Raw genomic sequence first — 18509 nt, 5'->3', positions numbered from 1 at the left:
TTCTCATTACTTCCAAATATCCTTCCCTGATAGAGGGTTCCTATGTAAAATAACGTGATTACCCAAAAAGGGTTTAATATTATGGTTTGATAGCGGTTTAAAGCAAAAACTGACAAACATCGTAGTTTTCCCAGTATCTTTCAGGGTATTGAGTCAGAAATATATTTGAGCGACGCTCCCAAACCCATGTTGATGATTGTTGCAGCTTGTTTATACAGGGACCATGCAAGGGAAAAATGTTGACTTACCCGTTAAGCAAATTGAACATTATTTCTACTTCTTCCATGCTGGAGTTTACACTGTACTTAGTAAAGGAATTTTATTTGTAGTGTTCTTACTGATAGGGCCAGCCTCACAAGCCATTGTTTTTAGTAGAGTCGTGTGTGAGAGGAAGATACTGTGAGTTATGTGGGTCCCCCTCCCCAAGAAAAAAACAGCAACAAATGTCTGCGTTGTTAGAGGCTGTAACAGGACACTATGGTGAAAGAAATAATGAATTTGCGAAGTTTCAAGGCGTTTGAACATATTCTGATCAAATAAAGAATCGCCAACGTTTTGGAGAGAATGGAACAGAACAAACTATTTATGATCAGCAGTTAGTTTTCTTATTTAAAGGATACAATATAGGGGCAGCACGGGCCCCAGCAGACTCTAGAAACTTGACGTAGACTGCCACAAGATACTGATCACCGAACGCCTTAAGTTTGCCACCGGTCTCTTGAGTTACAATACCTTGGCGAAAAGAGAACATACATCAAGTAAAATCTGAATAAAGGCCCATTTAAACCGCGGTTTCAACATTTGCTTCAACATGCATTCAACACTTTGTTGAACCAAATGTCGGGGGCGTTTGAACAGATTGTTCAACATTGTTGAAGGTGTAAAATTGTTACAAGCTTGTTGAAAGCGTGTTAATCAAATTTAAATTGATTTAAACTTTTATTCAACATTGATTCAACATTGCTTTGTTCTCGAAAATGTTGAATGGTGTTGAAGCCGTTTGAATACTTCGTTCAACATTTTTCCAACATTTGCCTAACATCCGCTCAACTTTTGTTGAGTTAAAAGGATGTTGGACAAATGTTGAAACCGGTTAAACGGGCCCTATATATAGGATAAAGCAAAAACGATAAACGTTCATCTCTCTTCATGAGCGCCGCAGGAAGTAGGGAAGTTCGCTTCCCTATCCAAAGCAGAAACTCTTTGTGATTCATCCTTGTCTTAATGTCTTCCTCTTCAACACTGCTACATGTCTTATACCCGTTTCCATCTTCAGAACGGTGAACATCTCCTCTTAGATCAAAACAATGTCTCTCTCGAGGAGGAAATCGGGCAAAGTTTCTGCTCTAGCCAGCTAGCTATCATCGTCTCCTGTCTAACAGTTCTTTGGCGAACTGTGGCTCCAAAGGTGTGTGCCCATTCTTTCATGAGCTGGGCATCTTGAGTACTAATCACTGCAGGTGGAAGTTGTGGCGCTAATGGAATTCCAGAAAGGGACGCTGCACGGCCTGGCACGGGATACCACGACTTTATTTGGCTTGGTATAATAAAATGCTGCCCAGTTTGTAGTCTTATTTACACTCTCCTTCACTGTAGTTCCAATATTCCTCGTGTATTCGAGAACAGTGCACAAAGGTGATTTGTGATGGACCACGGATAGACAGTTCTTTACAGTCAATGTCAAACAATTTGGAGGTTCGCAAAAGTATAATTTATTTGTGTTAATAGGTCATCACAGGCTCGTAGCAAGGCTAAAATAACTAGGGGGGCCGAGCAAAATGGTTAAACAAAACTACTCTTCTCCCCCCCCCCCCCCCCCCGGTCCGTCACCCCAAAAAAAAGACAGATTAGGGAGTTTAAGATGCAACAAGAACATAAAAAAGCAGTAGATTTAGTAAGCGAATCAACAACTTTGCACCTGCGTCACACTTTTTGGTACATTTTTTTGCCGTTTTTTTTTTACGCGGACTACCCCGTGTTCCTAATTTCACGTTTGAAGGAGGACGTAAACAAACAAGGACAAGCCTTTCTTTCTCTTTTTAAATTTGGAATCGGGCAGTGAGAATCCGACTGCAGGAAAATTTTGCTCTTGAGAGGACATATTTGTGTGGCTGTTCGACAACGCGCGAATACTAAACTGTCATAAAGTAAGGGCATTTATATTGCTATCAATGAACGGATGTCTTAAAAAACAAGTAGTTTATTTCAACAGCTTTCACGGTTTGAGATTGGTTGCGGCATTTTGGTTCTTATTTCCGATTCACAAGGTAGGAGTGCCTTCGTTGCCGTTGTATATAAAAACAAACTGTTAGCGAAAGAAACTGACAGGTAGTAAACAAATTATTGAAGGTTGTGAAAAGACACTTGCAGCATCAGAGTTCAAGACTGATTGATCAGTGCACATTAATCTGTTTTAATTATCATCTTTTGGCACATTGTTTTTTAACTTCCAAAAAATCTGGGGGGGGCTCAAGCCCCCCCCCTGCCCCTCCCCCTGCTACGGGCCTGTCATCAGGCTTCTACAGGCCGAACTGCAAAAACGACAGGGACACTATTGGCGTCACTATTGTTCTCGGCCACATTACCATGGGGTCTGCAGGTACTCTGGCAGGTTTGAAACATCATCCCGTATCAAGGCTTCGTTTCGGTGGAGAACGGACTTAAGTCTAGTGTCAGAAACGTAAAAGCTCACAATTGGACTCATAGACCTATAATTAAGGTCTGATACTTACGCAAGATTTAAGCGATAATGTATACAGAGTACACAGGGTTCAGAGCTTTTGCGGGATCATAACTGCAAATCTCACACATCTATACGCACAAAGCATTCATTTGTACCAGTTTGTGTTGGTCAATTTACGAAGTCAAGTAAAAATTGAAATCCTGTATACCGCTCTGTTCCCCTTCCGATTCTCGCATCACAATTCCCGCTTCCCACTGTCAGTTTTAGCTCGCATCCCGAATATCACCGCAAAAAAGGCCATATCCCGCATCCCGCCAAACCTATTGTGGCTTAATAGGACACGAGAACAGCTTAGAAGCGGCGGGTAGCTTGGATACAATACATTTGTTCCTTCATTTAATTGTTGCATGATCATGTTAAACCAAAGAGCTGAAGACAAGACGACAACGGCGAATGGAAAAATGTGCTCCGCTTTAAAACGTTCCTCCCTCTCTCTTTTTTTTTTTTTTTATTTTACAACAATGTCTGTATTCTGACTTCAAGTAATATATCAAACACGAGAAGGTGTGTTTCATCAGATATCCAAACACTGAGAAGTAGGTTGAAAAAACGAGGCGCAGCCGAGTTTTTTTAAACGACTTCGAGGGGTTTGGATATTTGATGAAACCCCACTTTGGAGTGTTTGATATGGCGTCTCAAATGATCAATAATTCTTGGAGAAATTCAAGTCTAAAGTTGGCAAAAATTTATGGTAATTAGGATCACATATGTAAACCACGATCACGGTAGTGATTTTCTTTGTTTTCTCTTGATGAATTATTAATGAGTTTGAGAAATTCTTTTCACATACAGTATTCTAGTTATTTATGCTGTCCTTTGTGTTGCGTGGCAGCAAAGAGTTATTAGATTCTGTCACTAATAAAAAGTGTTTATATATGTCTAACTAACAAAAAAAGCCAAAAAGGACTCATTTTCAATATTGAGAAATTAGTGATAAGCCAAACTTTTTTTAGACTGAGATAAACACTGTGGTAAATTTATATCTTAACCTGTTATTGTAGAACGTTATGCAAACAAAAAAAGTTTTGTTTGTCTACAAAGCATCCTTAACTATTTTTGCCCAGTCTGACATAGCATTTGTATATTGGCGTTTTAGCTTGGCATGACTTTACCGAAATCGTAGGGAATTTGAGCAGACTAAGCTAAAAATTCATATGAGTGTGCTAACCTATAATTGAGCGATTTGTCCCATATATCGATGATAGAATATTAAAGGCACAGTGAAAAAAAAGTATCCGTACTGATAATTCCAAAAGTCGGCATCAACTTCAAAAATGCATGATTAAAATACAACGTCATTTCAGAACATCTTTTGGCTTAAGGTCCCGGCGGCCTTCTACAAGTACTTGTAACTCAGTCTTGACACGCGGTTTGGCCAAGCAGTTGTAAATTCAACGTGAAGTTTTGACAATCTGATAACGAGAAACGATCAGTTTGTGTCATCTTGCTATTGTGCTGCATCTCTTTGTTCCATCTTTCGCGTAACCTGCAGACACCCGCTGTGTGTGTTCTCTTGCCAGGTCTAATGGCTGATCCATTCATTCACGTGAAAAATCCTTTATTCTTTGTCAGTAAATAATTAGAGTGTTTCGCTCATGCAAAAAGGTTAGTTAAAGCTTCGAAGTCTTCAATTTAACGCAACTTTTAGAAATTTCTTGGAAACTTTTAACGAAACAGTAAGACAAAACCTTGATCATTATATTTCTTGTAAATAATGAAATAATATGTCGTGAAGCTAGATTTGTTTACAACTAATTAGTTTACAGATGTTTTTTGGTGTGATTATTGTGATCAAAATGTAACTCCAAAATACCCCAACGGAAACCTTTTTTACCAGTTCCCGGCTCCGCGCCAACCTTGGTCCGTTAGCCCCAGACTCTCGGCACACGGCGGACTCGAACGGAATTTCTATTCAAGAGTTTTGCTCAACATTTGTTCAAACCGTGGGCCAACCGGTTTCCCCACGCAAATCAAGATAAACAAGCAACATTTTTGCACAGTGAAATGAACAAATACGTGGAACTCCATTCTCCCCATTTGTTGTTTGCAAGTGAAAAAAATAATCAAAGATACACTAACTTTGGTATCAACACAGAGAGCAATTATAATTTTTACTCAGTTGCAATGTGTAGCATCTGAAAAATGGCAGGCGACTATTCGCGGATTGGAACGTCTAATTTTTTACTGCCCGATTTCTGGGGTGAAAAATTCCAGTACCCAGATTCTCTCCAGGCAACCAATCGGTGGCCAAAGAGTCAGAGAATTTGTCCTCCGGGTACGAGATTGGAAGTAGGCAAGACTGGTACAGAGGCACAAGAATAAAACCGGAATGAACTCACACTGGGTTTAAAGTCATCAATCTCGTTTTCATGGACAACGACCTGTGTAACTGTCGTTTTATCAGGCCAAACGAGCCCAAGAATCGAACGATAGTTTCCGAGGAGAACAAGCAAAAATAATGGAGGAGGGAGATATTTTTGTTGTTCCGTCGCCCCGGATGCTATCATTCGCTTCTCGTGATCGCTTGCAAAGGAAACGACTGCTATACAGGCTAAAAATAACAACCGGCCGAGCCGAATTCAGCAGGAATAGTCTCGCTGGTCCTAGCCTATGACATTTCGGTAGGGCCTACAAGTATGACAGTATATTGAAACGACTCTTGAAATTACGTTTCCTCACTCCTAAAAATACGCGACAACAAGGATTAATTACATCCATTTTCTCTTAATGAGATGTAATCGTGGTGTTATAGATTTGTTATCAGCAGGGCCCAAAACATGGCTTTAAAGGGGAAGTGTCATGGGTTTTGAGCTCTTTTGTTAAAAATAGTGAAATAGGACTTTCGCTCGGCCACGAATTAATTCTAGAACAACGAGAGGAAAGAAATCAACTCAATTCTTGAAAGAATCAACTCGTGATCTGTTCTAGCTCCTTTTGGACACAAAAATGCGAGAACCTGAAAAACGTTAGCCTAACATTTTTCAAGTTTCAATCTATTATGACCTACTCTGTCTTTGGCAAGGGGAACTTATCGAAAGTTTTATTGCACTAGGGTGATAATATATACAAAAAATAGACAATTATTGTTGTATTTTTGGGTTTTAAAAATTACATCAAATTCGCGTGATACTTCCCCTTTAATTCAAACATGTTTATCTTTAATCAATTTGATTACTCACCGATAATTGGACGATCCGTCTTTATCTTTGCTTTATCAGTAAGAAAACCTCCATGGCCAGCATCGCAAAGCAGGAAGACTGCTGGTAAAAAGAAAGAGACACTCAGCGGAAAGAAGGAAGGGAACATCTGTCAGCCACACTGTTATACGAAACGGTGAGGGAAACGAATGCGGCCTTCGTGCAAGTACCGGGATGTAACAACACCGCTAACAAAACCTTGCTGTTAGGACCTGCCAGTTAGTCTCACGCAAGAAGAAGCCACATGTAGTAAAAATTATCCCGTCGAACTAAGATAATAAAGTGGCCGAATAACGGGTCTGGCAAGATTGTCATATATACAGGCCCGTAGAGTGGTTTTTAAACGGGTACATGAAGAGGCGTTTCCTCTTAAAACGGACATGACAGGTACAGTTCGAGCATCCGCTTACTCACGGCTATGTCAAATGTCAAATGTTTCTCGGTAGTGGCCTGCAAAATAAAATACACTAGAAGGTTACTGAAGCTGGGTTATAAAACAAAACAGCCATTTCTAATTCCCTCGATGTTCTGAAAGCACAAAATGGTGACCATTAGCTCCAGGTCACAAAGCAGGCAGCACAAGTTCGGGTCACTGGAGAGAGTGTAATAATTAATGACCTTTGCCGTTGGCAAACGGTCTACATACAAAGGTCCAGATTCTGGAGTGGCGGCAGACGACTCAGGCGTGCAGTAATTGTATCAGGCGGGTTTTTTTTTCTTCCTTCTCCCGACCGCCGACTCTCGTGCTGCCACACTTTCGCGCTCCCCCGAAAAAAACAACGCCTTATCGCAGGTTAAAAACTAACCCCCCCCCCCCCCCCCCACTTTTTGGATGGTTAAAAAAATATTTTATTTTATTTTACTTAACCATATCCATCACTTACAGAAACAAGTTACCTTACATATTATTAGGTATATTATTCTCCGACAAACCCGACAATTTCAGATACTTTGTCGTTAGTTTTGCTGCTGAACGGACGACTAGATTTCAACCGTGAAATAATGTAATTTCAGCTGTTATTTCTATTTTCATTCGTTCTTGGATCGGTTTTTCACGAAGATAAATTTTCGTCACTGAATAAGTTCGAGGGAGTTTTTGTACAAAGGCATTCACTTATGAAAGCTACTCAGTTATCGCCGTTACGCCGCGTACTTTGAAATGGAGAATCATTCAATCCCGCTGTCAAAACGAACAAAGAAGCACATATGATTTACGGAAACATGAACAACGAAAATGGGTCTTCACAAGCTGCTGGCTTTCACAAGAAAACAAGTGGAAATTTCTGCCTCATCAGCCCATTGTGTTGGTCAAATGTAAGGGCCAGACTGAAGCATTGACTCCTTACTTCAAAAGAAAAGAAAACATATTTTAGTCGACACAATTAAAAATTTACATCAGTGTTGACAATTTTTGATGCATTTCTAACCATTTCAGAAGACTTAAATTTGAATTTTTTCCCGGGGGAGCATGCCCCCGCACACACACACACACTCCAAAACCCGCTCCGCGTGCCCTGAAAAATGGACTGAAATAAACGGTTACAATATCAATAATGATACTTATATAAGTTGAGATACAATTAGTTGACAAACATAGAAAACAGAAACGTGTACACAAGCCCTTATAAAACTTAACTAAAAATGCCCTTGGGGGCAATCGCAGCCCACGAGGATGAACTCTATGTGTTGTCTGTATCCGAGTCTGCGGTCTAGGCTGCTTTGAAGCAATTAAACCCGCGTAAAGCAGCCGGACCTGACTGTCTTCCTCTGACTGGCTCCTGCGAGAGTATGCAGAGGTTCTTGTTGAACCCGTTACGGCTATACTCAACTCCAGCTATAAAGAGCAAAAGCTGCCCTCGCCGTGGAAGCTAGCTGACGTTGTACCGCTACCCAAACAGAAGCCTGTTGAAGACCTAAGTAAGCATCTGCGCCCCATTTCCCTGACCCCCACCATCTCGAAACTCGCGGAAGACTTTGTTGTAGCCACTCATGTTGGTCCCGCAGTACTCAAGAAGATCGACTATGATCAGTATGGCGGCATCCCCGAATCCTCCACCTTATTCGCCCTGATCTCGATGTTTCACCACTGGTCACAGGCTACAGGCGGGACAGGGGCAGCCGTCAGGGTCGTGTTATTTGACTATCGAAAGGCATTTGATCTCATTGATCATACGATCCTCGTTGCCAAGATCAATGGTCTTGACATGCCGCGCAGCATCAAAGCCTGGTTAACCGATTTCCTGATAAACCGGCAACAACGGATAAAACTGTCGGCAGACAGTTTCTCTGAGTGGGGCCCAGTCCCGGCCGGGGTCCCACAGAAAGCCAAACTCGGACCATGGCTCTTTCTGCTCATGATAAACGATCTCAAAGTTGACGACCCAACGTGGAAGTACGTAGATGATACTACCTTCTCTCAAACCATACCCCGTTGCTCCCTGGGTGACGTACAACGCGTTGTTACTGCGGTGGACACCTGGTCCCAATCCCAGCTGATGCAACTCAACGCTGACAAGTGCAAAGAGTTAATTATTGACTTTAAGGAAAATCCTCATAACTTTTCTCCACTTGTAGTAGATAGCAAAGCCCTTCCCGTCATCGATTGCCCCAAAATCCTGGGTGTTACCATATCTAGTGACCTCAAATGGAACATTCACGTCGTAGATTGCATTAAGAAGGCAAACAAGCGGATATATTTCATTGTTCTCCTGAAAAGGGCTCGTGTACCTTATAATGACATTGTTAATTTCTATTGTACAACAATCAGATCTGTTCTAGAATATTGCGCTCCCCTCTTCCATCACGCGCTTCCCGCTTATCTCAGTGAGGATATGGAGAGAATACAAAAAAGAGTGCTTTCCATAATTCTCCCAGATATGTCATATCAGGACTGCTTGAACAGCCTAGGCCTGCCAACGCTAAAAGAGAGACGCAATGAACTATGTAAACGACTCTTTGATTCAATCGCCAACAACTCGGGGCATAAACTACACAATTTACTGCCTCCAAGAAATGAACAAAGCTACTGCCTGCGACAACAGAGAACATATCATCTACCACGCTCGCGCACAGACCGCTTTAGACAGTATTTTGTGTATGCAATTTCAAAAGATGCCTAGCAACAAACAACGCGTAGTACATAGCTAGTAACTAAACATATTTTAATCCCATTAGATACTTATATTTTTATATCATGTACATATGATTGTAATTAGTTTTAACATTTACCTATTTATATATTTCTCTGTAAAATACGCAATTCAGTCTAATGACTGCGATGTAGTTGTGAATAAACAGTCTATGCTATTCTTCTATTCTATTCTATTCAGTAAGGTATTTGACGCGAACCAGCACTAATGCCCTTTTGAACAAAAGGGTGGTTGCGTGAGCCATATATGAAGTACATCTGATAACCGCTTCGTGATCGCGGACGTTCAGGAGTCCAAGGAGACCGAAAATGTTTATATTCTCGAGGCTCTTCGCGATCTTCGCGGTATAATCTGTTGTACTGGAAAATAGATGAGATGCCGGCTAAAAAGAAAGGTAAAAAGAAGGGTAAAGGAAGCAGCAAGGGTGACACGGAAGGGGAGGAAGGAGGGGGGAAGCCTAAACCTACGGAAAAGGAGCAGGAGCTAAGAAAAGAGTAAGTAAGCTTATCCTGGCTTATACATTTACATCTGATTGATCTAATTAAATTTATTAAGATGAAATTACTTACCGTATGAAAACTTGAAGGTAAATTACGATTTAGCTTAAGTCAGTGAAGAACCGTGTAATTGGTTAAATTTTAGAGGCACCTATCAGTGGTCAGCTTTATGCAGTCTGTTGCTCATGCTTTGTTTGAAATTTTTATACCAATACAGACTGGAGGTTTTGACAGAAAAATTATCAAGTTTAAAGAGAGAAGTAGAGGAACTGTATCCTTCAATGTAATAAATAACCATTGCAACAGTAAGGATATACCCTTCCACGGTTTTTTCAACTTTTGATAAGGACCAGTTAGAAATAACCATCAACACTACTTGAAAGAGCTCTTTAAAATTAGTAAACTTGCCAAATACAAGAGTGATAATGTCAGAAGCAAGCGAAGATATAGCTTTACAAAGTCACGAAATTTTACAGATGTTTGTATGGTGGAGGCACAAACTTGCTCCCACCATACCAACTTTGCAGATGCATTTCCTCATTGTCATCATTAGGTTTCAACATACCACTTCTCAAACTTGGCAACTTTATTGATTTTAAGGCGTTCTTTCCAGCAGTGTTGATGGATTTTTGCTGATTATTCTATGTCAAAAGTTTAAAAAACCGTGAAAGGGTCTATGATGTTGAAATGTAGTGATGTAGTTTCTCACTGTAGTTCTGCAAATGGTACCCAATTAAAAGATACACCCCCAACTTGCAACACCAGATCAAATCATTTTTCTCACCTCCAGAGACTACTGGCAAGCAGTGAGAGCTCACCTCCAGCATTATATGTGGGTTGAGTTTGTTGTTGGTTCTCTTTCTTGATCCAATAGGTTTTCTTGGCCACTCCAGCTTTCTCCTCTCCTCACAATTAACCAAAACACATTTTTCCAACTTCCAAGTAAATCTGAACAATATCAATACTTATAATCCATCAAATATTTTTGCTCGCACGCGATTGGTCTAAACGCCTCACATGACTGAATATACCCCAGCTAAAACTGGGGAATATCCGATGATAATCCCCAAGTGATATTCCCCAATTTCAAAACTTCAAGGCGCGTCAAGTTTGCAATTAAAATTAATGTCAAGATGGGGGAACGGTTTGCTTTTGTGACAGAAGGAGAGATAAACCTGCTGGTCGATAAAGCAGTATCAGAAAACAACATACGCTCTAAACGTTTTTGACAGTAAACTGTTCTTAAACGAAATGTTCAAATACTCAAGCTCGTTGCTACATGTTGCCAAAAATATTTGAAGGATAATAACCACAATGGCCTTCATTCGACTTTAAAAATATGCCCAGATATTTGTCCTTGGACATTATCTGCTCCTGGAAGCTCACAGTTTTCCTCGAGCTTCGCTCTCGGAAAACTGTTGGCTTCTCGGAACAGATAATGTCCGCGAACAAATATCTGAGCATATTTTCGCGCCAAATGGAGGCTATTGTTTACATATTGGATACCACGTTCACATAAAGTGATTATTTTTACTCATCATAATTTTTCTGTACTGTGGAAAGTGCTTTTATACTCAGTTATATTTATAGTCACTTGTAACGTTTGCCTACAAGACACACCAGTGCATGTACAGCGTATTGTATAGTCTGTGCATTATTTAGTAAATAATCCCCTTCAGGCAGCTGGTACATGCATCTCGGAGGAGAATACCAGAGGCTGAAAGACTGTTTGAAAAATGAACAGTTGACTGAGAAGCAAGCTTTTTGGGGGGCAGCAGTGAAATTTTGAGGACAATATTTGGGCTAAGGGCATTATCTTCCAGTATACCAGCAAGCTGGAAAAGGGTCTATTCATTAATTTTATAACCCTCTGATTAGTTTCTCAAATACATCTGGTTTGCTCCAGAAAGGACAAAACAGGCAGTGGTGGCAACAGCATGATTGCTTCCAAATAAATGCAAGCTAACAATTTTACTAGATTTTGTTAAACTGTAATAGTTATTGGATTACAACAACTACGTGTATGACCTAAAACTATGATGTTCTTTCTTTGTTTTTCTCAATGAAAAAAAAATGGGTGACTGTTGTTAAATTGTTGTCCAATGTCACAAAAACTAATCAGTGGGTTATGATCCATTATGGAAATGGTCTATACATGTGAAACTCAAACATATTGTTAAGAATAAAGAAATCTTCATACAGTGTAAAGTTTCTTAACAGCTTGAAAACAGAAGAAAAGAAAATGAATGGCTGCAAGAAGAGGCTCAGCAAACAAGACTGGAAAGTGTAAGTGCCTACTGTACAACATGAGTAGCCCCTCAGGACATGGATGAGTCACAAGCTTTCGTTGATCAGCTTCTAGTAGGCATTCATATCTTTCTATTGGCGAGAGTAAGGTAATTGGAGGGAAAGCAATGAAAAGGAGCCCTTCATGGAATGTTGAATGCTCCTGCAGTATGACCTCTAGTGGGTTGTTGCTAACGGGAAATGGCTTCAGACTCTCAGGCATCAGAGACTGAAAGAAATCAGTGATGTTTTTTTTCTCAGCATACAGTATAAGCGGATCATGAGCTGACACCCCTGATTCTAAACAAAATGTTTGGATAAATAGCAACATCTTATCTGCCGGTTTTTACGGTGCTGTAGACTGAGTATCAAGGAAAAGGGTTTCGATAGCTCATGTTTGAGATACAATGTAGGGCAAGTCTACTGTACTTCCCTGTCTTACAGCAGATAGTGATCAACACTTAATATTTTCAGCATGAGTATATGTCATACATGGCTAAGAAGACACAGAAAAGGCAGACAACTATAATATCCCTCAGCGACAATAATCAGCAGGAACTGGAGAACATCAAGCAGCAGAGGGAGCAGATGTTAAAAGAGTATCAAGACAAGAAACAAGGTAAAGTCAAATCTCAATGAATTGGGATGTCTCATAAGTAAGCAGCTATCCAGTAAATGCACCGTCAGTTTTGATCTCAGCCACACACAAACATTACTGGATGCCTCGACTACACGGTTCATGTAAGTGGACACTCACTCATGATCTCATTTGGATGCTAATGTACATTTTCAATAAAAATTATTATTATTGTTATTGTTATAATTATTATTATTATTATTATTATTATTATTATTATTATTATTATTATTATTATTATTATTATTATTATAAGATAAGATAAGATAAGATAAGATAAGATGATTATTATTATTGTTAGTTTCAGAAAAAATTGTTCCTTGTTCCTGTCATACTAAATCAAAAAAAAAGGTTTCCTTTTCAGGATCGAAAATTTATGTTGAAATACAAGCTTTCGATTCCCTCTCAGAATCTTTGTCAAGTGGTGTAGGATGTATTGTCACATGATTAAGTTGATAAAATATCACATGACAAAACATCCCGGTAGATCGCCAGGAGCTGATATCCAATGTCACGATTCAATGTCGGAGCCTGGCAATGAATTTCGATAGCCTCTCTAATTCTTCTTTGGAAGAAAAGGCATGTCCTCGACTTTCTTCCTCGTCAATAATTGTTTCAAGGGAGCACATGCCTTTTCTTCCAAAGAAGAATTAGAGAGGCTATCGAAATTCATTGCCAGGCTCTGACATTGGATATGAGCTCCCGGCAATCTACCGGGACGTTTTGTCACGTGATATTTTATCAACTTAATCATGTGACAAAACGTCCTACACCACTTGACAAAGATTCCGTGAGGGAATCAAAAGCTTGTATTTCAACATAAATTTTCGATCCTGAAAACGAAACCTTTTTGTTTGATTATTATTATTATTATTATTATTATTATTATTATTATTATCATTATCATTATCATTATTATTATTATTATTGTTATAATTATTATTATAATTATTATTATTATTATTATTATTATTATTATTATTATTATTATTATTATTAGTGGACACCTACATAGTGTTTGGCCCAGACATTACCTGTCATGAGTAGACACCTCTCCTAAGGAGATGCTGAGTGGTGTTCAAAGTATGCTCATGTACAGGGCAAAAGGTAGGGGCAGGGATTGCACAGTGGTGGGAGCACTCACCTCCCACCAATGTCACCTGATACCCACATGTGGGTTGAGTTTGTAATTGCTCATCCCTGTTCCAAGAGTTTTTCTCCGGGTACTCCAGTTTTACTCCCAACACAAAAACCAATATCTCTAAATTCCAATAATATTTAACTCTTGAGGGCCGCCTTAATTAACCTCAAGTTAGCTTGGTACTACCCTCCCTAAAATTGCGAAAATGCGTAAATTTTCCTGTGTTTGTCCACTACTTGTAAAAACAGTTTGCAAAACTTTGTTCACCAGTCGCTCTGGCTGGACTCTAGACTCTGATCACATGCACTGGTCACACCACTCGAATGACATCAATCGTGCGTCTATACTCTAAACACACACTCCTCTAGACCAATCAAAACGGGAGTTTTACACTGTTCATTGTATAATGGCTACTACATCAGATGGACTGCTGGTCCATCTTAGGGTTCCCCCCATCATTTCCTTTACAGTTCACCGGTACCTATTTATGCAAGGAGTTGGGAGAGACAGTGTTGTGAAACAGCATGACAGCACTGAACAGTGTCAGTCCAGACTTTAACCATTTTCACCTTAAGATCATCAGTGCCTCTTGAATGCCATGATCAATCAGCCAAAGAGTAATTAGTTGGCCAAAATATACATAACTGGTGATAATTTTGCTGTCCTTAGAATTACAACATTCTGAGATACATGGAATTGCATTCAGCAGAGTCCAGATGACCAATTAGCTTTTTTAATGTACCCCTTTTTATTGGAAAGTAAGAGTTTACTGATGTGTATATCGTTGTTGTGCCTTTCTCTCAAGCTGCCAAGCTTGCAGAACAATGATTGAACAATGCAGGAATTTTGACAGGATTCAAACAGAAACAGTAGTCTAAGTGGAATTTAACTCGATGCACAAAGAATCCCTTACAGTTCTTACTTTTGTGTTTTTCTAGCTTTAAAGCAGTTGATGCTTGAAAAGGAGGCTGAACTTGCCTTAACAAACAATGAACTGGCAGAGTTAGAAGAGTATCAGGTACTTATATGTGCATTGTCTGCTTCTCATAGTCTTTGTTGATAACATGAAATGCTGATCGAAAATACCGGTATGTAAAATACTTGACTTAGCAGCTAGGACACAAGGACAAAGTCCTTAAATGAAAGCAATATTATTGTTGTTCAGTTGCTGGGTCTCTCCCTCCGAGATATAAAAGATCATACGAATTTGCACTGAATTTTTAAAGTGGACTCTAAGCCCTGGATTGTTGCCCTAGTTCTTAAATGTTCAAAGGGGAGGGAGGGGTGCCTCGGTTCTCTATTGTCAGGGGTTTGCCCTGGTTTGCTGTCTCTTAGGATTGGAGCAGTTATTGGTGATTTAATAACCACGGTGCACAACAATCATCAAATTAACTCAATATAACTTACGTTTTACCAACCTTATTACACTTGCACCTCGACTGAGAGAAAAATATGTCATTCAGTGTTGACATGCATCCACTTTGCAGACTCTACAACGAGATCAACAGGCAGAGATTGCTCAACTAGAGCAGGAAGTTCACACAATGAGAGGAAAACATTCCGAGGCAATCCAGAAACTGAAATCACAGTTCCTGAGAGAGAAAAGAACTTATCAAACCGAGTCTGATACAAAAATACAGGAAATGGCTCAACAGGCCTCGCAGGTTTGTACCTCAGTTATATACAATTAGCAAGCAAAATCTGGCCCAGAAGTTTACAAAACCAAAACTCTGAGATATTGTTTCAGATTCAGATGCTAATAGGCCACTTAATGCGTTTTTCTTAAAGGAAGCCAAACAATGTCTAGACGAGCATACACGTAGAATCAAGGAAGAAAACGGCGTATTGCGTAAGGAGTTGTTGCAGCTCATCAAGCGAACAAGAGCCCTGCACGAACATCGCCGAGAGCTGGAAGAACAGCATAAGAGATTAATACGCGAACTGCAGTACAGTAGAGACCTAAAGAAACTCAGGGGATCCAGACAGAACAGACTGCATCAAAATTTTGGCATAACTGAAGACGGCGAGGGCGGGGACAAGTAGCACAGCTGGCACGGAACTCACTCCGCCGGAGTTTGTTGTTTGCGGCATCAGAGCGGTTTCGAATCGAGTGTCCAGTAATAATTTACGTTTGCTTTGGCTTTCCTTTACTATGTTCTGTGATTAGTTTAAAAAAAAAAACTCGCGCTATTTTCTCAAACAGTGCAGCAATGACGGCAACGCTAACGAAAACGTCACTTGAAAATACAAGTTCGCGTTACTTGTACTACTTCGCGATTATTCCAATTCGTTCAACTTCAAATGTGGGCGAAGTATCCCGGAACTAAATTGATGGGAACGGCGTTCAAGTAAGGAAGGAGAATGAAATATTCACCGTCGTGTGTTCACGTTCTCTAATAAACCGTCCTTGAATTTGGTCATTTCACGATGTTGTTTTGCTGATGACGGGCAAAAGAAATGTGCAAAAACATAATTATAACGCATGTGCAGGGCGATTGTTTTTGCTCATTAAACCTACAGCTTTGTGGCGTTCTCGTTGCCTTCGCCGTCGTCGTGTCTTAAGTTCCCTATGCGGGCCAGCACGCGTTTTCCCGCGCTTGGCGCCGACTCCATCTATTTGCTTCGAATTTGATTGGTTTATTGCGCTGTTTACATCTGTTGTTATTGGCCAGAGTAGTTTCTTTGGTTTTGATTTCAAGACGCTCAAATGAAAACCGTTCTAAATGCACTGTTTTGGAAAAGTTGTGAGGAATGAAGGTCAATTTAATGACTTACGTGCTACTATCACAACTCTCAGACCCTAAGGAAAGCGGTGGTGAAACCTTGAGATATAACAGAAAAGTTCAGTTTTTTTAAAGACATTGTATTGTTATTTCGCGAATTGTGTAAACGGAAATCCGATAGAAATTTCTGTTTAGCCGTCCTCGTGCGGCTTGTATTTGAGCATCTGTGCCCGAGTTTCACATTATGTCCCTGTTAAGTCTTTTTGTAGGGCTTTGTGTCGATTTGAGATAAACTTTGTTAGAAGACTTACAGTTGGTTGTACCAAGAGGTATTTAAAGTAAATCATTAAATCGGCTAACAATCTGTCACTTAAAAACTTCCTGAAAACTTGTTGTATAGGACTCTTGTTTATCACAGAGGACTCTCGTAACCGCTTGATGGTGCATGGTGGTTTAACTGGAACCACCATGTTCAGCAAGTATAGAAAAATCTTCAGTTACTTTTATGTCTGTAAAAAGTGCTGCCTCGACGCTTAATCTAGCTTCGTATGGAGACATGAAAATAAGCATGTTTGATCTCGGACTTTACTAAATATGACTAAATATTGCATTCCTTCCATTTGGTATTTCCGATCATTTTATTTTATACTTGCTTGGTTAACGCTAACTCCTATTCATCCTGTGGGCTTTCTATTTTTTCACGACTCGAATTTTTTCAAAATCCATTACTTGCAGTGGGGGAAATATCGCTTATTTGTGCCAATGGTTGTTTTCTTAAGTTCTGTGGACTTATGGCAGCAGGTGATAGTTCACCTGGAACCCAGTAATCCGAACAAGAGTGCCGTCATTTGAAAGCACGGATTTTATCTTCTGTTCTGAGTCTTGTGGAATGATGATGTGGCGCTGGTTTTTGAGTGATTGTGCTTTAAGCCCGATACCATACCAATCTATTTACGGCGGTCATTACTAGTTGACCAAATGTAAATCAACTGAACTGGACATGGCCCAGTACATTCCAGTTTATGCCTATGTCCTTACTGCTGGCATTTATTCCATTTCTGTCTGTTGGAGACTGTGTAATTACACCCATTGTACCCACAGACTTAAAACCCATCACATGGTGCACACCTCTGAGCAACCTCTGTGTTTCAGCCGTCGATTACCATTTGGCAAACCTTATTGTTGGTGTGCCTTTTTGTCAGCTAATTTTCATCCAACACTCTCTCCTCCGCAGAGGCCTCTTTCGTGCTCGGGCGGACAAAAAAGGGACTGGAGAGAGTAAAATAACGAGGAGCGCCGGGGACGATGGGAAGAGAGAAAAGAGGCTCCCTTTTTCTCACTCTTTGTTTATGAAGGAGCCTCTGCGGAGGAGAGAGCGTCCAACATGAAATGGATCCTTTGCAGGGTGGGAGCCAAATCCAGGCATGTCCTTGATTGATTTGCAGAACCTGATATCTCGTTCTGTGCGCAGGAAATTTATAATGAACTCTTTCATTAACTCATTAACTTGTCGTCATTGCATACTGAGCTATCTGCAGCCAAAGATAATTGATGCTAGTTCAATGCACTAATAGGGCTGGGTTACTGTTAACAAAACTGGAGCATTGTTTCAATGTTACCATCAATGCAAATAAGTTTTTTTTTTGTAACACTTAAAATAGTTGACACCGCCCGTTTAAGCCCAACGACATTATTGTAAAGGGCCGGTGCTTTTAATTAGAAAAATGTCTTTCGCAGTCGTACACGTTAATAGCTCTTGATTGCGCTGTTACCTTGTTTTTGAAGTTGAATGCAATGGCAAGTTCATAACAACAACAACTGGATCGAAACACATATTTAACGTCCTTTATCATGCGATGATAAAACCGAGAATCTTTAAAAGATCTGCGTAAGCCCGCGCGAGTTTATAAGATCAATAAGCGAGACAGAAAATCATGACAACTTAAGAGGGAATCTACTAAACCAAGCACAGGAGGAACAGTCGCTGTAGACCATACACGGAAGAAAAGTAAAACAAAACTGGTATAATGGAGGAATCGAAGCGATTTTCCACGTGGCCATATCAAACTCAGTGCCAACAAAAGCTTATGTCAAGTTCCGGCGATCACGCCCCCACCAATGTCTGACTCAAGAACA

The 18509-nt window shown here is 40.1% G+C and overlaps 2 protein-coding genes across 2 annotated transcripts in view; one reads left to right on the top strand and one right to left on the bottom strand.

The window, feature by feature from the left end:
• LOC146463043 (gamma-glutamyl hydrolase-like) overlaps positions 1-6159 on the bottom strand; it is a gene marked incomplete at its 5' end in the record, with an annotated part of 11049 nt that extends 4890 nt beyond the window's left edge. The window contains 4 exons of the mRNA XM_085084934.1: positions 249-299; positions 621-732; positions 5923-6000; positions 6111-6159. Coding sequence (XP_084941060.1) covers positions 249-299; positions 621-732; positions 5923-6000; positions 6111-6159 — 290 coding nt within the window. The remainder of the gene's footprint in view (positions 1-248; positions 300-620; positions 733-5922; positions 6001-6110) is intronic.
• A 3214-nt stretch (positions 6160-9373) lies between these two features.
• On the top strand, positions 9374-16761 carry LOC146463042 (coiled-coil domain-containing protein 166-like). The gene is made up of 7 exons (XM_085084920.1): positions 9374-9583; positions 9804-9857; positions 11818-11872; positions 12347-12491; positions 14589-14668; positions 15138-15314; positions 15439-16761. Exons 1-7 carry the CDS (start codon positions 9465-9467, stop codon positions 15691-15693), a joined length of 885 nt encoding a protein of 294 aa, XP_084941046.1. The 5' UTR covers positions 9374-9464; the 3' UTR covers positions 15694-16761.
• The last annotated feature ends 1748 nt before the right edge of the window (positions 16762-18509 follow it).

This window comes from Pavona decussata, unplaced genomic scaffold (assembly GCF_977016875.1).
Source record: "Pavona decussata unplaced genomic scaffold, jaPavDecu1.1 SCAFFOLD_181, whole genome shotgun sequence".
Classification (NCBI taxonomy): Eukaryota; Metazoa; Cnidaria; class Anthozoa; order Scleractinia; family Agariciidae; genus Pavona; species Pavona decussata.
Note: the sequence above shows the minus strand (reverse complement) of the source record. Positions and strands in the feature narration are given on the sequence as shown.